The 26,733-nt window shown below is 37.3% G+C and overlaps 1 protein-coding gene across 1 annotated transcript; it reads left to right on the top strand.

The window, feature by feature from the left end:
• The first annotated feature begins 912 nt into the window (after positions 1-912).
• LOC135472113 (mitochondrial uncoupling protein 4-like) lies at positions 913-25,441 on the top strand. Its single transcript, XM_064751505.1, is given in 12 exon segments — positions 913-1,000; positions 5,332-5,348; positions 5,350-5,446; positions 5,602-5,618; positions 5,620-5,665; positions 5,947-6,032; positions 16,842-16,963; positions 18,571-18,683; positions 18,991-19,075; positions 20,999-21,088; positions 22,770-22,872; positions 23,957-25,441. Coding segments are annotated over 12 exon segments (936 nt in total). The 3' UTR covers positions 24,029-25,441.
• The last annotated feature ends 1,292 nt before the right edge of the window (positions 25,442-26,733 follow it).

Genomic DNA, 26,733 nt, shown 5'->3' with positions numbered 1-26,733 from the left:
TTATCCGGGTATCACAAATGCATCCAGATCGTGCTCAGTATTTAGGTAAATCCAATTAATTACGATAGATTTGTCCCCTAAAGTAACTTTATGGAAATACACCAAAATGCTTTTTCATTCAGACTGCGCCCATGAATTCATGATTTAATAATAAAATCACACATCTGCACTGGATCAGCAGCTTGATAGACCCTACACGCAGAGGTATCCGGAGTAATGATGATAAATCATAGGACACAGTTCTCTGTGTCCGGGGCTTACGTGATGGGAAAATCCAGTTTATCCGGTTTAATGAATCCTAAAAAGTATTTAGCAAGAAACAATGTGTAAAAACTGCAGCTACACACACACGCATGAATACGTCTTCATTTACACCTATGAACATACTGCTCAGAAAAGTACTGTACCGGTAATATATATATATATATATATATATATATATATATATATATATATATATATATATATATATATACAGTGAATTAAAAATCATTCCCAAAACTCCACCCACCCCCAAACCTACTTCCGCTCGCAAATATCTAACCGGGTCAAAGATCCACAGGTAAATCATAAATACATAAATATTATTATACCCTCTTTGCTAATGGCTTAAATTACAAAACATCATGTAATGGCGGGGAATATGACAAAAAAATTTATAATTTTGGTGTTTTCGATATAAACCTCAATTTATGGCAGTTAAATTGTCAGCATAATAAACAGCGTCTTTTATACTATCCAGATTTTCCTTTATTATTTATGTTTCGTCGAAATTGTGGGAGCAGGTAGTTAATGAAATGAAACGGCCTGGTATATCAGGTTAACTACTGTCCGTCGGCTGTCTGCGCTGCTGAAAGTAGCGGAAACTAACGGACTTTCACGGAAACGACCGACAGGCGCAAAACAAACAACATGGTGGGACGAGGTGGTGGGGTTGAAGCAGACAGCTTTTGGTTCAAGTACACGCTGTCTGCAACCGCTGCAACGGTGGCCGAAACAGGTAGGTCTGACAGTAGCCTGTATTGAAATTCCAAGTATCTAGTTTTATTTTCCACCACTTTGTTAATGTCAAGTACAAAATAATGCTATGTGTGGTTGTGCGTTGTTTGCTGGCACAGTGGCTAAGAGTATGAGATCAGCTGGCAGAAACTGTGTCAGCCCTGGGCAACAACAATGCTACATTCCAACATATAATGCTAATTCGCAGCCTTTGCTGCGAGTACAATTCATACAACTTGGTTGTCAGAGTGTCATTTATTTTTTCCTTGGAACTTGTGCTAGATTCAATGGCAAAACAACAAACTGTATGAGCCGATGCCGTTTGTAATTTTGGCAGTGTCGCCCTTGACTTAGAAAGAGGGGCAACTAATTTCCCTTATTTACCTCATTTATGGGTGGTATATATAGAGGATATACATTGAGTGACCCATTGTATCAATTTCATTAAATGAGTGGTGTAATTTTCATGTGGAAAACAAAAGGAGAATTACATCACGACTTTAATAAATTGAATATTATGGGTCACAAATTGCGCTTCCATTTATCCTATAATTTGTTTTGAACGGTTTTAGGTGGTTGATAGAGAAGATAATGTGTTTTTTTTTGGTAAGCATGTAAATGAGATGCGTACTGATATTGATATGTTAAACGGTTAGAACCAAACCACACATTAAATACAGATCTAGAAAACATGGCAGCCATACATTACTATATTCGTCTGTCAGATTAGATAATACATGTAATACTTTCTTCATGTAAGACCAACCAATCAGTGTTCCATATTTAACCTGGGTAGGCAGACCACTGTTTTGACCCCACTAGCAACACCGATGTTGTCACTGGATGCTCGGATTTTGTTAAACAGTCAGAGCTTTCTGAAGAAATATCTTATGGGAATCTAACATTGTGACTTCGCAAAAACCATGGGCAAATAAAAACAGAAGAATTCTATTGATGCATAACAATTCATCTGACTCGAAATAAATCATTAATTACAACGTCCAGTTGCACAGTATACACTGCATTTTACTTACATTTCTAATTACTGTGACAATTTATGACATTGTTTTACAATAAGCAGATCTTATATCTATCTGAATGCATATAAAGTCTTGTGATTAGAAATGATGTGGGCTTTCCAACGCGAGTGACTTGCGAAAGGCGAGTCTTGCCAATTGATATTCACATTAATAGTCAGGTGGAGTAGAGACCGCCTCGATTCGTGGCCGCTTTGGGTTGGATTCGTCATAGCCAGATATTATATGGATTCCATGCTGTCTCTGCTGCTCATTTGTGTGCTTGTATTCGAGCACAGCATTGTTACAATGGCAAGCGATCTCACAAATGAGTTGCTCATCCACATCCTCCTGATAGAGCTTTGTAAGCCGCGGTTGCTCTCAGAGAATGATTCGACATAAACCAGTTATTCCTGAGCTGCGACATATTCTAGCAACAGTGCGGCACAAAGTATGCAGTCCAATGGGTTGAGTGGAAAGCAAAATGTCTGTTGTGGGTTTCGCTAACGGCTGTAGGTAGAATGGGGTTGTAGTTGATTAACTGTAAGTATACAAGATGTAAACATGTTGAAACACACGCTTTTGTTTTGTATTGAGGACTGTGATTTATTTTCAGATATCAGGGGACTATCATAACTATCAGGGAAAGATTATAATAATGTTTAAAATTTGTTTTGTTTTCATGTGTTTTTACTCAAATGTACGTGCAAATGATGTGTTCTTTACAATGGAGAATAAATTTGATAGAAAAGGTGATTGTAAATGCATATGTATTCCTTTTTCAATTATAGCCTCATTGGGAATACTGTTTCGGTATTAAATAGGAACTTACCAAGGCTGTCTGTGGGCTTCAAAGGACCCATAAAATATATTTTTCAGGATTTACTCTTCAACATAGCGTAGATACTTCTCACCAGTGTCGTTTGTTAGTAGTGTAATTTGGCAGTGGTTCAAACAATGTTGGCGATGGTCCTGGCCATCTCAAGGCAGAGCTAAGTACATTTGCACTTAGATTTTGTGCATTAATAGCAAAATGTTATAAGGAGTTGCCAGTGATTATGCAAGGCTTACTGAGGAAGGGCCTACTAAACATAGCTTGGAACAGCTCCCTCGTTAGAGACCAAATATGTACATATTATTATTGGAATGAAAATTGAAAAAATGGACCAGTGGCACTAGTTCTATAAGTAAACAAAAGGTAGGAATACCTGAGTTCAAAGTCCATTCTATCAGTACGGTCATAAGAACATCGGCCAACTGCTGAGGATATTGACCTTAGATATTGTCACTGTTCAGAAATGTGAAAATTCATTTTATCTTATCTATTGATGACCAGCCAAACCCGAGTGAAACTGGACGGATTTTATCATAACATGGAACACATGGAAAAACAGAATTACATGAAAAAGTGCTGCCCAATACTTTTACATTCCCTTCACCAGAACGGTTAGGACAGACTTCTGTAAGGTATCCCAGCCAAGTTGTTTGTGCAGATTTAAAGTTGCACGTAAATTTTTATAGCATAGTATGGTAGAGTCATCTGGGAGTTGAATTTCATCGTACAGTGTATAGTATATACACATATGCAGGTACTGTACTCCGCCATATTTGAATAGCCTTTGGGAAAACAAAAACGTGCATCACAAGTACTGGCTTTCATAAAACTGGCAGCTTGAGAAATTTCCTTGTCTGACTGAGTATTTGTCGACTCAGCCATTCGTACCTTAATTTCTTCCAAATGACTCATCTTCATCAGCAGGCAATTCAGCTGTTTTGGACTGGGTGATGAAGATACTATTACTCTCCAAAGTGGAACATTGATACAAGCTTTGACAGACGCATGATCGACCAGATCTCTTATATAGGCCTAGCGGTTTAAGGAAAAGTTTTAACTACTTGCATATGAATTGTCGATTCAAGCTTCATGCCTCGTACTTTCTTATCCAGGAATGTACAGTTACTCCGCCTGTCTCCACATCAAAAACAATTATACTGTCCATTAGTGTTCTGCAAGACAACAAACTGTGTTTTTATTTCTGAAAATATCAACATTTGTAACTGCTCATTTATCAAAACATTTGGCTCCAAAACTGTGACCTAAATCTAGGTCATATCTCTATGACGTCACACGATGACTTGCTGCTGGGAGCGGTGATTTTGAAAATCATACTGAACAAAATATTCAAATATAGGCTTTTAACACTCAAAACTTATTTGCTGGTCTTACTAACCATCATGGAACTTGGAGAATGCAATGAAACAGTGTCTACAATGATTCAAAGGGCTTGATTTTGGTTCTGTTTTGGACTTTCTGTGTGATGGTAGACCGTGATGTTGAATCAAAGGGTCACAGTGAGACCAATTATCGATGGGGCAAAGTGGAGTGGACTAGATCTAAGAAATAATCAGGTACATCAGCTGACTGTTTAACTCTTTAGTAAGTTAAATTTGTAGGCTTTCAATTTCGTGAAACATGATACCGGCTTGTTGCTGTTGTTGATGGTTAACTTGAGTTATCCATTTGTGAGTACCCGTACCTTGTTTAGGCTTACAGCCTGTATTATGTGTCCATGCAGTAAGTTTCAACACACAGTTGAATGTAAAGGTTGTTATTTATTTGATTTATCTGTCTGATATATTCTATTAACACACTTACTATTGTTGTTGAGAATCATTTAATGATAAACCAGGTCAGAGTCACCTGACTCTGACTGTACAAGATCATATTTATTTAATTAACATTGGTGTAAATGGGAGAAAATTCAGTACTGGTATTCATAAGTTTTCCTAATATCAACATACTTTAAAAAAAACCTAGTGTTGACTTATTTGTTGGCTTGGTTTGTTCTCCTGGCCATACTGGATAGATAAGAAAAGGAATGATATTGACATATAATCACCATATGATTCCACCAAATACATGTATTTTCCATCTCAGACTCATGTTTATTATACCCCCACATTGTACACATTATGCATTTAAGTCAGAAGTTTTACAACAGAAAATAATATTTAACACATGGAGCTACAGGGTATTTGTACACATACGTAATGGTACAGATTGCAGTCCTACCATCCAAATGGTTGATGTGTACGTGAAATCGAATTGAATTGATCAAATGCAGCACTGAGAGTTGTTTGTTCATCGTAAGTTGGCACTGCAGTATTACCATTAAGATGACTTATTGGGGTTTAAATGCACCACAAATTTAACAGGATTGACTTTTGGTTTGTAGTGTTGATATCATAAGTGGTTGGAAAACTTGTTGGATTATTAATGTTAGTGTTAACATGAAGTGAATTGAAATTGTTGCAGTGACTTACCCCTTGGATCTTGACTAAAACAAGACTACAGATACAAGGGGAAAAGGGCTTGTCAGGAACAGCAGCAGTGCCCTACAGAGGAATGATTCGAACTGCAACAGGCATTGGTGAGATTTCTCAACATAAAGAGGCCCTTATAACTAAGTCTTCTCTTTGCCTTTTTTGATTGATCACACGGTCTGCTTTTCTTGTGAAATATATGAACAAGGTGTGAAATTTGTACGCTGTTGATATGTTATGCTGTTTGATGTGTTTTTGGTAGTACATGAAGAGGGGCCTTTTGCAGTTATGGCAAGGTGTGACACCAGCCTTGTATAGACATATAGGTAAGTGGAGACCTGGGAAGTAGGAAAAACTATGAAAATGCTGCTTTTAGTCAAGTCTGTTAACTTACAAGTGGTGGCTAAATGTGGCTAAATGTGATACATGCATGAAGATAAAGATTTATGAAAGTGTTGGATGTCATTTAGAGAGTGGTCTTACTCTTATTTGAGAATATACTTTTTATGTATAAACACTGGTTGATTGTAATGCCAGTCAGTGGCAGTTGCCTTTCAATTACACCGGAACCGTGACTCCATACTTCCGAAATTCCTTTTTTTCTCAGTTTACACGGGAAGCCGTATGACAGTATATGAAGTCATTCGTGAGAAGGTGCTTGGAAAAAATCCAGATGGAACGATAGCAGTTTGGGTGAGTAACACATGTAGTATGCTTAAAGGGGTTACAAAGTCCATGTTGATTAGCTGAGAGTGGAAATAAGATTTATTTATTTATTTATTTATTTATTTATTTATTTATTTCATTGGTGTTTTACGTCGTACTCAAGAATATTTCACTTATATGACAACGGCCGGCATTATGGTGGGATGAAACTGGGTGGAGTCCGGAGGAAACCCATGACCATCCGCAGGTTGCTGGAAAGACCTTCCCACGTACGGCTGGAGAGAAAGCCAGCATGAGCTGGACTTGAACTCACAGGGACCGCATTGGTGGAGGCTCCTGGGTCATTATTGCTACGCTAGTGCGCTAACCAACTTAGCCCACAGAGCCCCCATGGAAATAAGACATTGTGGCTTAAACTTTCAACCTTGGTCAAACTTGTGTGCTCACTACATGTATAATGCTATATATACACTGTACTGTAATTCTTCAACCTTTTCGCATGTATACAAGATGTTTTATTGAAGCATATTCTGACATCACATGTATTACTGCTGTTTATACACTGTTACTGTAATTCTTCAACCTTTTCTGCATGTATACAAGATGTTTATTGAAGCATATTCTGACATCACATGTATACTGCTGTTTATACACTGTTACTGTAATTCTTCAACCGTTTTCCCATGTATGCAAGATGTTTATTGAAGCATATTCTGACATCACATGGATACTGCTATATATACACTGTTACTGTAATTCTTCAAACTTTTCGTATGTATACAAGATGTTTATTGAAGCATATTCTGACATCACATGTATACTGCTATATATACACTGTTACTGTAATTCTTGAACCTTTTCGCATGTATACAAGATGTTTATTGAAGCATATTCTGACATCACATGTATACTGCTATATATACACTGTTACTGTAATTCTTGAACCTTTTCCCATGTATGCAAGATGTTTATGCAAGCCTATTTGGACATGGGGTACATCAATCACACTTAAAGTAGCACTGTCATGTGAAATGGTTAAGGAATTAGGGTACCTAATATTCAGCCAAACTTTAAACTTTTCAATTTTGAACAGCAGCCATTAGTTGAAGTGAAACTGTGTACCCTTCATGCATTATTGTTCTCTGTTGCCTGAATGTTATGTAGCTATTTAAAGTAAATATTTGCCTATGTGAACATCATGTTACTCCACATTATTGTGTTGTAAACGGCTCAAAGTACAGTACCAGTATATAAATTCTAGTTTTCATACTTAAATTAAGAAATAATGTTTGCGTCAGGGTAGTTTATCGATAGTTTTACATCAAATCGATGTGGAAGAGTATATATTTAGGTCAAAGGCCAAGCCTGAGACCTAAAATGTGTAAACTCTTCCACATCAATTTGATGTAAAAAACTACTGTTAGACTACCCTGATGCGAACATTATTTCTATTCTATTACCTTGATAGCAGCAAAATGTTTTCGTAATTATAACAAAAACCCCATTGCAGTATAGATTATCAGCAAAAAACGCCCCTACTTTCCCTGACACGTTGTTTTCATCCAACCGATCGTTCTAAAGAGACATGGCCTAATTCTGGACGAAACCATGATGTGTTTTTACAGGGGGTGTTAAAATGCAATGTTAAATATTACGCACATGCTTCAGGACTAGGATAGAATAATAAAGAGAATACGTTTGTTTCTCGAAAACATAAATAAAATATAGTACTAGAAAATAAAACATCTGCAGGCTTTCATCTAAGATGTTATCAGGGTAGGCTTCGGTGAGACAGGCACAGTGTCAGACAGTGACCACACTGACATTGAGCCGGGAGGTCGCTCGTTGCTGGCAGCGAGAGTTCGGGCTGGTCAAAAGTTTTCCCAAACTTTGTCTGGTAGAGCTAAAGCAGCTGGAAACCTCTGGCCTCAGCAAAAAGACAACAAAAGTCCAGAGTTCAACTGTTTAAACGTAATTAAAGTATGAATTATGTACGAAAAAAAAATAACTGAAACACACAAAATTAGGTTAACAAATTGTTTGATACTGAATTTTATTTGGTTTGCTTGTATAAATGCTTTGCGGTCGTGTTGTATTCTGTATCAAATTCATAAACACTGGGCAACGAATAATGGTTGAAATAATGGAACAATTCAGTTCACATTTTCAATTCAATGTTAATTTCTCAACATAAGTTGATAAATAACAAAAAGATAACAGCATCATAGATATATGTTTATGCTTATTATAAGTAAGCAAATAAACATATTATAATTTATATGTTTAAGGTATCATGAGGATAAATATAATTTGCATTTTTAGTATAGTGAAATACAATGAATGGCTATTACAATTTAAATTTGTAATGACGCATTTTATGCAAAGTTTTAATTTCCTTTAACCAGCCGCATGCACATGTTTCACTTCAAGGCGCCATACCAGAGTTGTGACGTAAAATATACATGTCACATTCATGCATAAAGGTCACATGATGTACCAGATTTGAAGATCTGGGTCAACGGCAATATATTGGCGGCAGTCAGACAATAGCGTTTGTGGAGAGAAAACATGAGTAAACAGACTGAACATTGTGGAAAAAAAAACAACAGTTTAACACAGATAAATATCAAACAAGGATTGGGAGTTGAAAAGGACGATCTGCTGCCAGTCCAATATCCTGAGTATGCGAAGTTGATGTGAACTGTGTGTTATTTATTGTTGCTTTGTTGAACAACCCTCCAAAGTTTGAGGTGTGACTGAAAACTGGGATTTTGCCATTTGGATGGTATTTCTACTCTTACGTGTAACATTACAGCCCACAGCGTGACTGGGAGTGGCATGACTGACATGAGAGTGTTTTCATTAACGGCATTTTCACTTCCAGCCTTTTCTGATAACACACTTGAAGCAGGCAGGATATTGCTGATTTCACGGCGTTTTCAAACAGATGGTTTAGTGACATAACTCCATACACCGGATTTATTGCGGTGACCTGTGACAGACATAGCGTCCATCACAGAAACCCCGACATCAGCAAGAACTGTGGCTGTCGTAGCCCGGACGCAGTGATTCGTGTATCGGCGCTAAGTTTGCATCACGGGAAATATCAGACATCATGGATCCGATCGTTTTGGTGACCCATTGGTTGATTGCCATACCATGGTTTGTGGTCAACTGGGATGTTCAGGAAAGGCCGCTGAAAGAAAGACTCACAGGAAGAATTATCAGGTCCATACGTAAAAAAAAAATTTTTCGTGAAACCATTATTATCTCTTATTGTGTACCATTCAAACGTCCCTATGGGCTTTAAATTATCTGTAACCTGATACTTTTCTTCTTTAAAATAAACGTTCGCTTCCGACAGAAAAAATAGCCAGTTTGTTTCTTTGTTTATATTTGTCGTCTGCTTTATTCAATGTAAACAACAACATCTATCCACCCATAGAAATACAATAGACGCGTCCAGAAGTCAAACTTTTCTGTCTCATGATCGGGGTATCTAGCGACTTAGATAATGTACACTTGGCACAATGCCAAGCAGTGCGTTGTATGTAATAAAAAGGAGTCGAAGGGTAATAGAATGTTTAACAGTTGTTTATGGTAGTGCAAGAGTATAGGTATAGAGATTTATTGGTGTATGTCACAAAAGTGTGGACTTACAAGCTCTCTCTGCAAGGAGAATGCATCTTGTTTTCACATGTGATGGATATATAGTTTTTTCTTACTTTGTTAAAATTTATTGTAGTGTTAAGGACAGATTTTGGGGTCACAGATGGATAGGGATAGCTGTACACTGCATACCCATTGTTAGTTAGGGATTTCCCAAAGCCTTGATCCATAAATAGCTGACCCAAAAACGAAGCTGTCATGATTTAAAGAGAGATTTGCCAATAGTCAATCAGAAAACTACCTCAAAAGAAATGGCAGTGATGTGTAGTTGACTGTACATGTCAACCTGGTCAAGTGCTTGGACTAATATGTTTATATGCCACTGTGGTTTTACAGCAACGCTTTTCGTATTGAGATGGTGAATGGCTAGCATTGTGATCAGCCCGCATCAGCCTAATATATACACAGGAGTTCTAGCTATATGTATCAATAGCCCTTCATCATAAACTAAAATGTATTTGTCTTTCATTGGTGTTTTATGCCTTATTCAAGAATATTTCACTTATATGACGGCGGATAGCATTATGGTGGGAGGAAACCAGGTAGATCCCGGGGGAAAAAAAGTACTGGTGTATCTGATGTGATTTTGACAACCTTTATAAGCGTAACCTTTATCTTTGATAAGCGTAACTATTACAGTGGCAAACTGTCATGCTTTATTTAAGATTTTGACTTATATATGTGGTGATGTATTATTGATTGATGTTTTAAAAAATAGAATTGTATATACTATTAGTACTTGTTTAATCTTCATGTATTGTTAAAGAGGGCCTCTGGGAAGAGCAAATTGTTCAATTTCAAGGAGCTACCCCACTTTAAAAAAAATTTTCATTCACTCATTCCCAGAGTGTCAATGCTGGTGTCAAATAACACCTGAAGGAAATTTTCAGGTAAATGTTATGGGTGGTATCCTAAAAAGTACTGTATGTATGGAGCTCAAGTTATGTTCTGATGTAAAGCATAATAATATGAGGGTGGTGTTACATGCCCTATGTGCATATTATTTTCCATGAATTGCAAACTTCAGGGTTGCATATATGTTGGAATAAATATCAAAGTAAATGTTAAGTGTGATATATCTAAAAGCGCTGCATATATTGAGCTCAACGATATGAGGGGTCCAGTGAGGATGCTCAGTATGCACATTAATCAAAAAATCACAACTTAGCATCTTATGTATTGGAATCATGGTCAAGGGATTAGTGTCCAAAGTGATCATTTATTCATAATTAGCTTCCCCTGGATATATTGTTAAGTTGAGTGCCAAAATATATTGAAAAAGGGCGGAATAATCTGAGTAATATGGCACTTGCAGTCAGTGGATATTGAGGCTGATTTTATGCTTTTTTTCCACAAACACTTGGTAGTCTACACCAAATTACATCATACAAATTCAACCTTTACGAGCTATTAGAGCTTCGCCATTTAGTTCAGCATTAAAAACAGTGACAACAAGCATATCGACTGTCTCCATGAAATGGTTTGCTCTTCTGCATATGGTTGTAAAAACAGGTCATCAAAGAACCTTGGAGTTAGTTTTTTCAAGTTTCCAGACAATTTGGGCCTCATTGTAAAAACAGGTCATCAAAGAACCTTGGAGTTAGTTTTTTCAAGTTTCCAGACAATTTGGGCCTCAGGAAGGTTGGATTTACAGCACAAGACGGTAGGATTATGTACCTACCAAAAACAGCCATACCTGTGCTCTCGCCATTTTACATCTGAAAGCTAAGAGAGGAATACAGCTGAACTCAAAAGATTTCCACAACGGCATCTGCACAAAGTGATTACTATTGACTGAACTGAAAACTAATAGATAACAAATCTCTATACACTGACGCCGATGTCCACATTGTACATATATTTATATTGTACACGCCTATAGGCCCTATATGGACAGGCTGTTCGGAATGCGAACAATAACGTGTACCAGTAGTTTTCATCACATATAGGTATGAATTTAGAACCTTTCAGGGAATAGTATCATATTTAGTGTGAAGCAGATAGAAAGAAAGAATAGTAAAAGCTACAGCGTACCAGTCTGTATTGTCAGTGCAGTTGGGAAAAGCGTGGAGTAAATGAGTGAGTGCTTGGGGTTTAACGTCATACTTTACAATTTTTCAGTCATATGATGACGAAGGAATCCTTAGATTGCATGTGCATGTCTCCTTGTGGCAGGATGGACTTTCACTGCACTTTTATCTAGTGGTGCTTCACTGAGATGCCATACCGATGGCAAGTAAGTGTGAACATCAGGGTTGTCCACAATGGGTTCAAATTGATACTGCGATATATATGCTTCCGTGTTGCTAGAGTCCATAAAAAAATGACACCATTTTGATACGAATTCCCAGGTTATAAGGCCAACTGGACTTGGCCATCTATGACGGCCGTCTGAGCCCTACTGATTGGCTGGCTGTAAATAGGACAGGGCGGTAGATCTATTGTTTTTGGTGGATTTAAAGACATTATTACATTTCTCAGAAGCCCTCTCGGTAACATACTGTTCAAACAGTTATGATCTTTATAATAAGAACCAGAAGTTAAATATTTAGGCTAATCCTTTGCAGGAAATGCTAAGGGTGGTAACTCGGGGTTTTGCATACGTTTAAAGCACAATAACATGAGGGGAGTGTTCCATCATTGATGCTCTGTGTGCATATTAATTACAGTTCTTTTTGTTTCAAAAATGCAAACAACTGAAAATTAAGCCTACATAGACTGAGTCTGGATGCCACAATCATTGAAAGAATACAAATGGTCAAAAATGTAATATAAAATATTAAATCAGAACGATATCCTAATGCAAGAATGATTTTTAAATATAAAAACAAGCAAACTTTAGTCCACATTGCGCTAATCAAATGACAGTCTTTTGGTAATTCTGCTCCCCAGGCTTTGATAGTGGGAATTAATAAACACTACTTCAAAGTGCCACTCGTGGAGGCTCTTTTCATGTTAATTGTTGGGTGGGCAGTATTTTACATGAATAAATTACAGTTCATACAAACGATGACAGTCTGTAAGGAAACAGAAATAACAAAATTCATGATTGAATTAGTCCTTTGTGTATCAGAATCCGTGTTCTTGTAAAATTGTAAATGTTTCAGTATGTCAGGTACTAAGCTGAAGTTTTTCTTTTTTTTTTTAAAAGTCTGCTAAGTTGAGTTGATTACTTTTTTAAGTCTTGCATTTCAGAGGGAAATTTTGGTGTGTAGTTTGTATGGAGGGAGGGAGAGGTACCCAAAACAAAATTAGACAGTTTGCTTCCATTAATAGTTGCAGGAAGAACATATGTAAATGTCTGTAGAATTTGTTCCAGTTTAGCGAAAAAGAACATCATTTGTTGAACTAGGAAGTCAAATTCATATTCAGCTTTATTCATTGATGGTATGCTCGCCTGTGTGACACAGAAGCATGAAAACTGACATAGAAAACTGACAGAGCCCTAGTTAAAGTCTGCACAGTGACACAGAATGAATGTTTACGTTACTAGGTGTGGAGACTTGCGCTTGCTTTAGTTTAATATTTTTACAGCATACATTGTATTGTTAGACCTTCAGCTTTTCAAGCTATACAGTCAAATGTATCTTCCAGACATATGTTAACTGATGTCAGATCATGCTTCTAAATTCATATCACCCAGGTTATTGTAAAAGTACTGTGTTCATGTTATTGTTGATGAACGTGCAGTCACATGTATTTGACAGTTTAAAGACTATGAAGTTGTAGACCAGGAAGAAATGAAGAATGGAATTTACGTGTGGAACTCTGCACTGGAATGCAGGGACACCAACGTTGGTGTGTTAAGACTAGCTGCCACTTTGGGTAGTTATGTAATTGTTTAGTAAGAGTTGTGGAAATATTCCCTGCTCACTTGTCTTCCATTTTAGAAATAAGTTCTCTTGAGATACATACAAAGAATGAATCAAATAGATCAACTTCATTTATACAATTCATTAATGTTATGAATCGACGGTCACCTATCTCCATAGTAAATATGATATGGCATGTGTCATGATTTTATTACATGGTGACAAAGGAATGATGGCATATTTGTGGCATAGATATATAATGGGCTGTTCTGGTAAACCTGTATACAAATCTGACCCTAAATACTGAGTAGTCTTGTCAGGGTTGAGTACTGTGTGAAATGTCATACAAATAAATATGTAGGCAAGTTAATTATGAAGTCAGTAGATTAGCTTTAAGTGGGAAAAATAAAGCAATTGCATATCCTTGTACAGTTGGTCCAACACAGCTAATAGATAAGAGTTCCTCAAATGATTGTAATTTGAAGTGCAAACTTTACAATATCATGTTCACATTCAGAGGTATTAACGTGAATAGCAAGTTAAAACAAAACAAGACATAATCAGTTTTATATACATATAGTACATTGTAGATTGGGTTTCAGCTGGTAATTACAGGATGCATTTAAATACACATTTATTTATGTGTATGTGGCAGGTCATTTTCTAAGTCAACCTGAACACTTAATCAGAGAACACACCTGTAATTAAGAGATCCTACAGGTATAGTACTCTAACCCTGCCCAGGTGAGGGTCAGTAGGCCATTGGTCAACGAGATTGAGTGCAGTAGATAACTGCTAGTCTACAGCATAGTAACACTGTCTGAAAGCCAGGTGAAAAGAGTGTTTCTCCGGAACAACATACAGATTTCTGAATTATGTTAAACTTGAAAACTTTGCATTGCACACATAGGCATTTAATCTGGAACTAAAGGGTGTACCATATGTTGTCTGCATATCCACCATTCACAGATATCCTGTTTCATCCTACAGGGGATACATTTCATGGTATTATTACCTGGTGACCTGCGATGGCCACCATTTACAAAGTTTACCTACATGTATTCGTTATATGAATAATCAGCCAGTGCATACATGTATATTTAATGAAACTTTGTTACTACCTGCATGCAACTTGAAATGCTAATCATTTAATCAGTGTCTTGAATCCTTTCCTTGTTATATTGTTACCTACATATACTACCAGTTATTCATCTTGCTCAAACATGTTCAGTCCATGTTGGGATTATTTACGGTAACCCTATTAATAAACCCATATATGAACTGGTCATTATATAAACTCCCTGCAGAGTAAAATGTTCAGTTGAAATAAACAGGAGCACAAATGCTAAGATAAGAGTCATTCTTCAATGTCACCAACAGTTTGAAGTCCTATGATAACATGGGCTATAACAGAGACCCTGTTTCAACCTACAGTAGATAGTCACACATCTTTTAATCTCATGGTAACTAAAATGTCATACTGTATACAATACAGACATGAAGAAATCAGGGCATGATTTTCATAAAAGTTTGATTTGAGTAAGATAAGAAAACTCTTGACCCTGTCTTGATTGATATCCTGACATAACCCTGTCTGCCCTCAGCCAAACTCTTGATTGATATCCTGACATAACCCTGTCTGCCCTTGACCAAACATTTGACTGATATCCTGACATAACCCTGTCTGCCCTTGACCAAACACTTGATTGATATCCTGACATAACCCTGTCTGCCCTTGACCAAACACTTGATTGATATCCTTACACAACCCTGTCTGCCCTTGACCAGACACTTGATTGATATCCTGACATAACCATGTCTGCCCTTGACCAAATACTTGACTGATATCCTGACATAACCCTGTCTGCCCTTGACCAAACACTTGATTGATATCCTGACATAACCATGTCTGCCCTTGACCAAACACTTGATTGATATCCTTACACAACCCTGTCTGCCCTTGACCAAACACTTGACTGGTATCCTGACATAACCATGTCTGCCCTTGACCAAACACTTGATTGATATCCTGACATAACCCTGTCTGCCCTTGACCAAACACTTGACTGATATCCTGACATAACCCTGTCTTCCCTTGACCAAACACTTGATTGATATTCTGACATAACCATGTCTGCCCTTGACCAAACACTTGATTGATATCCTGACATAACCCTGCCTGCCCTTGACCAAACACTTGATTGATATCCTGACATAACCCTGTCTGCCCTCAGCCAAATACTTGATTGATATCCTGACATAACCATGTCTGCCCTTGACCAAACACTTGATTGATATCCTTACACAACCCTGTCTGCCCTTGACCAAACACTTGATTGATATCCTGACATAACCCTGCCTGCCCTTGACCAAACACTTGACAGATATAATGACATAACTCTCTCTTCTCCTGACCAAACACTTGACAGACATAATGACATAACTCTCTCTTCCGTTGGCCAAAAAACTTGACAGATATAACGACATAACTCGGTCTGACTGGTAAAGAGCCTTTTGTCTGCAGTGAGCAAGAAGCCTTAGATAACTGAGCCATTTTGATGTTCATCAAGGATTAGAGAAATCAGAAGTATTAGTTGTTCCACAAAGCAATCATAATGTGAACAACATATGAATATGTATGAACGACAAGAGGAGAACAAAACTTTTTTGTAATTTATAATTATGATATTGTGTAGTCAAATAATTGCTCATCCTAAGATGTTAAATGCCACAGTACATCACATTACTTCCTGGTATGATTGTTACGCAAGCATGAACAGGTCACACCCCATTCAGTATGTGCCTGCGTGTTTATGATGTATGTGTTTTCTTCGTGTAAGTCCATTGTTTGCCTGTCTGCAACCTGTTGCACATGATTCTAAGCATTTGACATACATTTATAGCTGCTTTAATTTTAGAAACCTTTAAGCTTAGGGGATTTACACTTCATAAACTGCAGTGTTACACTCCCATTATTATGTCACTTGTGACAGGGATAAAAATGGCCCCTGAGAGTTAACTGTTGACCCAGTGCATATGAATATGTCATGTTCTCTTATTAAACCCGCATTGCACATTTAAATGTCTATATTTTGAACTCTGTATACATGTAGTCATGTTATACTACTAATAAATGAGATGGAGAAATGGATGGAAACAAGGTGATGCATTTACATAATTGCCTAGGATTTTTGCCCTTGATAGAATTGATGATTTTGTCTTTGTAACCTGAATTCCAGAATTAGTAGCTTACTTGCATACTTTTGAACTGCTCACATTTAAGTTCCATGAGGGTTAGACACAATACAGACAGACAAAAACCCGCATGTCAGTTTTGTATTTTATGCATTGTAGGAAGGCAGTTGTAGGAGGGATATGTGCTGGGGCAATAGGTCAGCTCATTGCTAGTCCCACAGACTTGGTCAAAGTCCAGATGCAGATGGATGGGGTCAGGCGACTCAGAGGCAAAAAACCCAGGTAATCTACCAGTCTAGTAGTGGGCAGTGTTTTTATAGTCTTTAACAACTTTATAAATTGTGGCCCTCAGGCTGTGTACAATCCTGGGTAAATAAATACAATATGAAATGAGTAAGTCATTAAAGTTTCATGAACTAAATCAGTGTATTTTCAGTGTGTATTGAGTATAATAATTTAAAAAAAGATTGAAATAATAAATTGTTGAAGTATCTTAAGTAATATGCTTTAAATTGAAATGTGATATTTTAAAATTAGAATGAAATAATAGACTTTCCTATATTCATGTAGGCCTACAGGTACATAAGTGTAGGCCAATATGCTCAGGTGTGGACTTATGTTATGTTATATAGTGGAGTATGTTGTTCATCAGAGATTGCTTCTAAATGATATAATAACACTAATGCTGAAGAGGCATGACACTGTGGATAACATGTACATGTATTTCTTCATGGTATGGGTGGAAATGTATGCCATGTGTGAAAAGACATCTCTTTTCTATGGCTGTGTAATTCTGGCTTGTCCCATATCACCAGCTAATTCTTCTAGTATTCAGGGCAAAATGTTCAGAATCCTAAAATGGTACATGTATGAGTTTATTGAAAGACGTCATGGGTTATGTTAAATAAGGAAGGATTTGTTAAGTATGAGTAATTGATGTTAAAGTTAAGCTGTATACATCCTGTGCAGTCACTTGTACTTGTAGTTCATATAATGTGTTCAGGCAGTGTCCTAAATTTAGAAGACATGCAATCCCCAGGGAGTTTATGCTGATTATCATATCATGTTATAGTACTTGGAAGCTACGTGGCCTGAGCTACTCAAGCATGAAGAAACTAATTTATAACTTGTAACCTTAGTTTTCCCCTCCAATTTGAAGTGGCTCATGTGCACGGATATATGTCGTCTGTCAGAAGTTAATTTTATTATGACAGTCACTCATTATTAAGAAATCAGTGTAAATAAGTTGCCTGTAGGGGTGCTACTGGATCTTCACAGTGTGTCTACAGATATCGTAGGCAGAATTTTCCAGGACTTCCTCAGGGAATACTGTATTATTATGTCAGTGTAAAATTATTATTTCACTTTATTTACATGTATTTACTAGTCTGATACATGGCAGGTCAGTGAAGTTCAACAGAGCTCGTAAAATTCAGAGAAAAATGTTAAGATAATCACAAATACACAAATTACGAAAAGTGATTTTGATATAGAGGCTTTTAGCACCTTTAATAGTAGAGTTGCTGAGGACACAAAATGTGCATGTTCAAACCCAGCCTTTGGCAGATAATTTGTCAAGTTGTTGTCAAGTAGTACTAGACTGTATGATGAGACAAATGTTTAAATGCGAAAAATAGCATTGTGATGTTCTGTTAACTTCTATGATATTATGGAAAATTTTTTGTCATTCTTGGTAAGTTCAATAGCTTATTACACATATGCACGACATAATGTAGCTTATTACACATATGCACGGCATAATGTAGGTGTGGGAAAGTGTCTTGGCTTACTAAGTCCTAGCTCTTCATTCCATAAAAACCAGCAAAAACTGGTTTAAGCTGTGTTGATTATTTTAAACTAAATGTAATTGTCATTTTTTTTGTTTTCAGATTTGAAAACACAGCTCATGCATTTAGAAAAATTGTTCATCATGGCGGTATCCGGGGTTTATGGAGTGGCGTGGTGCCAAATGTACAGAGAGCAGCTTTAGTTAATATGGGAGGTAAGGGAGATAAATACACAATCTGCATATATATGACCTTTCATAGTCCACACTTGTAGTTATACACAGTGACATACTTTATGAGGCAGTTTAAATCTACATCCTCATTTTAATAAAGGTCATTTTTTTTGTATCATGTTTTTTGTTTGTTTGTTTTTTTGAGAAAGTAGTGGAGGGGTGTTTAAGATTGTCTTTTTTTCTCTGAAATTTGAAAACTAATTTCCATTTGCAGAGATCTGTTGGTATTATTTGCCAGTAACATTACTTTATGGTTACATATGTGGGTACTGTGTTTATTCTACTTCAGATATGGCTACTTACGACACAGTGAAACATCAGTTATTGTTACATACTAATTTGACAGATAATTACGTCACACATACAATGTCCAGGTAAGTAATAAATAATTTTCAGTGTAATTTTATTTGCATTTTATAAAGTTGTACCACCGCTGAAAAACCGACAAAAATGGTCATGACATATAAAGTACAGAAATTAAATCTTGTCCCTGGATAACCAAAATCAGGCATAAGATTTATTACCACTTTAAAAATGGATCAAAGAAGAAATTTACTTTTACTTTCAAAGGATGATTGATCATGGTACTGGTGAGCGGTGTGATGAGAATATACTCTATGGGTGCCGTTCAATTGTTAATTGATCCCTTGATATAAATTAAGCTTCAGCAAGGTAAACGTGAAGAAATGATGCATGGAAAGGTGTTCATACCAAATTAAAAACTTGTTTCCTGGAGGAACTAGGAGATGAAGAAATAGGCTACACCACATGGCCTGATGTCAAAATAATCAGACATATATTACAACAGCACTATGTTTTATCTGCTATTTTCATCTTAATTGGTTTGTTAGGCCTTAAATTGTATACATAGTGTCCCTAAAACTATACTGATTATTTTTATCAAAATAAACTACATCACCATTCCAGAGTGAAAAATGGTGCGAAGTGAGATTTATAGAAAATTTTTTGAGATTTTGTCCTGTCTTGTACCTTTTGTTGAGAGATGTGTTTCCTTGCTATACTCTACCAGTTTGAATAGAAGCAGATTGCTCCACAATGGTTCCACTAAGTGGTGTAGTATAATTGTTCAGGGCTGAGAACTTCTGCAGTTCAACTTCTGTTTTTGTGATGTAGGGTTAACTTAGAGTCTTTATTTTATACATGTAATTATATGTGTAACAGGCGACTCAGAGGCAAAAAAAAAAAAAAAACAACTTTATAAATTGTGGCCCTTAGGCTGTGAACAGCCCTGGGTAAATAAATACAATGTGAAATGAGTAAGTCATTAAATGCACCTTTGAAGTTTCATGAACCAAATCAGTGTATTGTCAGTGTGTATTGAGTATAATAATTTAAAAAAAGATTGAAAAAATAAATCGTTAAAGTATCTTAAGTAATATCCTTTAAATTGAAATGTGATATTTTAAAATTAGATTGAAATAATAATAAGACTCGCTTATATTCACCTAGGCCTACAGGTACATAAGTGTAGGCCAATATGCTCAGGTGTAGACTTATGTTATACAGAGGAGCATGCTGTTCATCAGAGATTGTTTCTAAATGATATAATAACATTAATGCTGAGGAGGAATGACACTGCGGATGGTCGTGGGTTTCCCCCGGGCTCTGCCCGGTTTCCACCCACCATAATGCTGGCTGCCGTCGTATAAGTGAAATATTCTTGAGTACGGCGTAAAACACCAATCAAAAAAAAAAATCCGCTAACTGGGGTATTATAATTATTCAGGGCTGAGAATTTCTGCAGTTCAACTTCTGTTTTTGTGATGTAGGGTTAACTTAGAGTCTTTATTTTATACATGTAATTTGCTTGGAAGCCTATTGAAAATGGATTAGAGTTTCTGAAATCTTGTTTTAATACTCAACATTGCACGTCCTTGTGTCCTCAGTAATACATCTGGCAAGTGTAAAGTAAATCAGATGAACAGTGGTGCACAAGCATACATAGAGACTTCTTCCTTTATAATTAAACAAGATAATGTGGCTCATATCCTAGGTTTGAAAGTACTCTGGTAATTAGGTATTTTGGGGCAAAGTACCTTTTTCTGGACATTATGAATTCTAGTTTCTCACATAATCTGTCATATGATTGAAGTTGTCATGTGAAAACAGATAAATAAGTATACTTGCTATCCCTGTCTGAGAGAGGACTCTAGTAACTGGTTGGCGGGCCAAGTGCCTTCTTCAGGACACGAACATACAAATGAATATGTGTAGTCATTTGCATGTGAGCATGTTAGAATGTATTGGTGACAATCCAGCTGTTCTCTGTGCTGCAGTGCTTGCTCAGGTGTCGTGGCTGCTGTCTTAGGTACCCCTGCTGATGTTGTCAAGACAAGAATCATGAATCAGAAAAGGAAACACGGCAAGTAAGTCATTGATTGGAAACAGAAATGTGACTTTCCATGGAGCACATGTATGACATGGGCTTTGGTGTCAGTGTCATGTTGGCCTGCTGCATGTACATGTATGTATTGGTCTGGGTTTAAACAAGGTACAGTTGTGGCCAGCATGTAGTCACTTTGTCCTTACGTCTTAACCATGCCTGAAAATATGCTGTATTTGTGAAGGACATGTAGTAGATTTACAGTTATATGTATATTTTTTTAACTAGATTTTACTGACTTTATTTTCACACTAAATGTTTATGCGATGTTAATCTGTAAACTGCATTTAAAAAAACATTATCTTAGTTCTGTTTAAAAAATTGAATCATGCCAGTAACATGTGCCTGGATATTGGATTGAAAAGCCCTGCAAAGCATGGCCAAATCCGTGCATTAGGCCTACCTGAGGTGTGCTTTTCCAGAATTAGCCATGGCATGACTTAATCTATAGTTACCCCTACGTGTACACCTGTTAATTAGCAACCTGAAAATCATATCAGTAAGACAGTTTTGCAACAAACATTTTGCAAAATACCGGAGTTGTTTTAGATCCTTGAAAATCATGTACAGCATAGCGACTGGCCAATACAATGACGGATTTTTGCTCACTTACCAGTCTCTGCAAATGAAGCAGACGCGCTCCTATCTGGTTTGTCTGCCAGGAATTGAGCATGGTTGTACCCATGGAAAATTTGGCACGGTGTAAATTTTTATAGTCAAGTCGATGGCCATGCTGTCAGGCCAGTGGATTGTGAGGTGTAGTGACAAGCCAGAGCACTCTGTCGCTCAACACTTGGGAAAGTAACAGTCAAGCTATTTTTTTATGCTTAATTTCTAAAAAGTGTCACCAGCAAAAATAAATAAGGCTTGAATTATATTGAATGGAAACAGTGATTGGTAAGACATCTAAATGCCAATTTAAACTTTGTCCAGTTACGGCATCAAGGTATGGCATGCTGTGAGGTATCACGCACCCTCTGAGTGCGGTGTGAACAGGAGGGCTATCCTCTAACATCGTGGACATTGTAGGGCAAAGGCTAGCAGCTCCCTACAGTTTGTGTCACGACCCACTGTTTCAAACAAGCAAATAGCTAAACAACTTCTGCATTTTGGGAGTGAAAATCCTGACGTCTTTTCTTTTTCATTTGGCATTTTAGAAGGGATATAAGCCTCATCCTTGAGCCTTTTCTTTGATTATAGACATTGTAGAATAAGCAAGTCTCATACATGTACAACTACAATTGCTCGAGTCCTCCGCAATCAAAGGGCTTTTACAATGACATATCTGGTCCATATTTCCTCAATCCCTAGCAGTTTTAGGCCAGGTATTTAACTTTACGGTATTGTGCCACATTTGGGTGTGGAATAATATCGAAATTAGTTGTAAAGGTGTAGCGATTGTCTCCTGTTATCTGTGTTGTACACAGAGAAGCCTGCATGCCTGACAGCGAATGTACCGCTGTGAGGTTACAAGGTCAAGGGTGGCTCCATCATAGTGAGGTAGATTTGCTGATGTTTGATCATCAAATTCTACCATTTTTCTTCTCTGTTCAGTCTTTTAAATGATCAAAGTGGATTCAGGGGACATAAAGTTATATACATGCAGTTTAGAAGGCCCAGCATTGGTGTTCTACTTTAAATGACCTGTGTTTGTGTTTTGACAGAGGTGTGGTTTACAAGTCCTCTCTGGATTGCCTCATGAAAACAGTCAACCAAGAGGGATTCTGGGCATTATATAAAGGATTCTTGCCTATCTGGGCAAGGATGGTGAGTGTATCTAGTACTGCTGAGTTGTTCAGAACCTGAATGTTTAATGTGCTGATAGCTTTAACTGATAGTTTTATCAGTTGACAGAAATTATGCATGCCATGTGCATGGTCTTTCTGAATTCAGTACAAGAGTAGTTCAAAGGAAACTTGCACATATCTCTGCTTGATGTCACTGGATTGTCATCTATGACATCAATCTGTTGTCATTTTAATCTGAACATACTTTCTGAATGAGTGAAGGGGGAACTCCTACTTTCCAGCTTTAGCAGGGTGGTCCCAAACTCAGTACTCTTCCGTGCTTGACTTTCTGTGAAACCATGAGCACAGATTGCTGAAGTAATAGAAGGAATCATTTTGTTTTGTTATTCTGAAGTCAGTCAGTCAGTCAGTCAGTCACAGTCTTGTTGGTCATGATGAATGCTTGACATTGGGGGGAAAGGTAGAAAAGAGGAGTACTTGTATAATCCATCAGAATTCCTAGGCACTCAGGCATTGTTGACATTTTATACCTACATGTACATGTCTGTTTTCTTGAAACTATCTGCCTTAGACAGGGAATTTCTAGTTTCACCCACTTTTACTGCTTGTGGGGTCTGAGTGACAGTAAGCAGTCAACAATGCTCATGTGGTCTTTTGCGCAGCCTAATGTTTGTAGAAACCTCTTGTTTCTCACAAGTATGGTGGTCATATCTGTAAGTCACTGAAAGTTCATCTTAAACTTGCAAAAGATCAGTGTTTTATTCTATTTCCTCCACCCAAATAAATGTCACTACCATCAATCAGCAGTGAAAATGCTTGAGTAGAACATTAAACAACAATCAAATAAATAAATAAAATAGAACTATTCACTACCTGTTTGCTGCCCTCTGACGTCATCAAACTTACTTAGCATTTCAATAAAATGTGGACATTTCCATGTCATATACATGAAATATTCTTTCATCCTGCATAAACAAAGTCTGTATTGAGACCATCCTGCCAATAGGATACATCGTAATGATAAAACCAAAATAATGATGAGAGCAAAGTTTTTAACAAGCAACAAATACATGTGACATGTTTAATGTCTTGGTGTGTTTCAGGCTCCCTGGTCACTGACTTTCTGGCTGACATATGAGCAAGTGAGAAAGATGACCGGTGCTTCTTCATTCTGACCTCCTTGTTGACATATGACCTTGTGGATGGCATGTAATCTTGTGCCTGACATGGGCAAGTGAAAGAGATGACTGATGCTTCCTCATTCTAACCTTGTGGCTGACATGTGACCTTTTGGCTGACATACCAGCAAGTGGGAAAGATGACTGGTGCTTCCTCATTCTGACCTTCTCACTGACATATAACCTTGTGACTGACATGTGGCTTTGTGGCTGACATGTGACCTTCTGGCTGACTTATGAGCAAGTGGGAAAGATGACTGGTGCTGACGTATGACCTTGTGGCTGACGTGACTTTCTGGCTGACATGTGACTTTCTGGCTGACAAGATGACTGGTGCTTCCTCATTCTGACATTCTTGCTGACAAATGACTTTCTGGCTGACGTGACTTTCGGACCGACAATTGAGCAAGTGGGGAAGATGACTGGTGCTTCCTCATTCTGACATTCTTGCTGACAAATGACCTTCTTGCTGACATGTTACTTTCAGGCTGACATATGAGCAGGTGGGGAAGATGATAGGTGATTCCTCATTCTGACCTTGTGGCTGACATTTGAATTGTGACTGACATAAGACCTTTTGGCTCGCACATGTGACCAAGTTCTTACCTTGTGGTAGACAGACGACATTGTGGTAGACGTATGACATTGTGGCTGACATGTGACCTTGTGATTGATGTGTGACCTTCTGGCTGATGTGCGAGTAAGTGAGGAAGATGACTAGAGCTTCCTCATTCCAACCTTGTGGCTGACATATTGTAGAGAACTCAAACCCACCATGACATATCATAGCTGTTACTATGCAAGTCCAGTGGTGATCCCATGGAGTACTGTACAACTCAAAGAATATACTGTTGTCATAGTATGTGAACAAGATGGACAACGTATGTTTTACCCCTTTCTTCAACTACACTGTTTCATGACATGGTATTATATTGTCCAGGACAAAACAGACAGGCTCTTGTGCCAGATGTGGTGTTCAGATTTGACGAAAAGCTGATTCTCTACTAGCAAAATCAGATGCAAGTTTATGTGCAGCTTGAATGTTTATAGCCTTTTTTGACCCTAGCTTTTATTTTCTGTTTTTTTTTTTCGCCCACATGTTCTAAGAAGGAATCCAAAGTGTAAGATTCCATTTTTGTTTTGTCGAGTCTGTTTGGGCAGATGTTAAGAGATTTGTTTGTCCAGCTTAGCTTAAAAGGGCACTGCCTGCTGCTATATATTTTGGACGTCATCAATAATGTACCTGTGCTGTTTACCAAGAGTACTGAATTTTTTTTCTGTTTAAACATTTCATTATTAATAACAGTTAAAAATATTATTCTGGCCTTCCACATATATAATTGTTTGTTGTTTGCTACTTTGTAGGCTAGAACTATGTCTCATCGCAGAATGTTGAATTGCGAGTAACTGTTGCTCAACTTTGTCACAACCGCATGGTCACTTCATGAGTTTTAGAGTACACCTGTACTTTAAATGCAGGGATCAGTCAGAAGGCTAATTGCATCAGTGACCAGTGAGGTTTCAAATCCAACTGTTAATGGCTGGGCACCAGCTTAAAATCATGAGGTTTGATATTTACATGTAGGCCTACCTGGCTAAGGTAGTTTACTTTGGTTTTCTCCACATAAATACCTGACTCACTGTGTAAATATAATATTTTGAGTACTTTGAGTGATCTTTCTAAAATGTGGAGAAGTTTTACCAGGTACTGATGTCTCCTTGAAATGTTTGTTATAGTGTTCTACATTGGTGTTGTACATACATTCGTAAACAGATGTATAATGAAGTAGAGATGAATTTGTATAATGCTTTGAATGAAAGCGACCATATGTCTAAACAGTTGCATTAATATTGTACAAATATTGAAATAATATGGGGGGGAGCTAAAGCTGCAGTAGGAGTGAGGTATTGCTCCCGGGATGTATATATTGTTTATCACTGTGATTTTTGTAGACATGATTGCAGAGTGTATCAGGATTTCACAGATCTCAACTGAAATCAGAATGTGTCAGCCTCTGAGGGTAATTGCTTAAAAATGATTTTTATCCCTGCGGTCAGCTATATTTACCCTGCCGCATAGGTTTTTTTTTCTTGAAAAGAAATTAGGAGTGACATACATGTAACATATTGAGCGTCTCACATTTATGTGAAGTTTTACCAGAGATTTTGTGTTGTGTGAATATTGTTCAAGGTGTGGCTAAATCTAATATTCCAGACTAATCCACGACAATATCTTTCTGATGTGACCAATATCAGCATCTTATAGTTGTAACACACATTCTTTCCACTTCGGGTTGAACAGTTATTTCCCTTTGTACTTTGGAAATGCTGACCAGTTTGTTTGGAAATTTATTATATGAAATTTTTGACAACTTTCACAGAATTCCCAGGTTGTGACTGTTTATCTTGTGTAAGTTGTACAACTGCATGTGTTGTTAGTGTTTCTATAGATTATGTCAGCCAATATTTGGCTGTATTTTCTGTACTGTTTAGGTGGTATATGTATGTAGTGCCCTGCACAACAACACATGTAATTTGAACACTGTGATTTAATAATCAGGGACTGCCTTACTGCAGTATAGTTCACTGTAGATATAAGCCACTCTGATGGCTGGAGGACCACATGCCTATTAATGATGTGTATTGTACCAGTATTACTGCACAGGTCAGGATAATTCTGGAGAGTTTTTCCAAAGCTAAAT

The sequence above is a fragment of the Liolophura sinensis genome, chromosome 1 (assembly GCF_032854445.1).
Source record: "Liolophura sinensis isolate JHLJ2023 chromosome 1, CUHK_Ljap_v2, whole genome shotgun sequence".
In the NCBI taxonomy this organism is placed as follows: domain Eukaryota; kingdom Metazoa; phylum Mollusca; class Polyplacophora; order Chitonida; family Chitonidae; genus Liolophura; species Liolophura sinensis.
The sequence above is the reverse complement of the archived record's forward strand: the minus strand, read 5'-3'. Positions and strand labels throughout refer to the sequence as shown.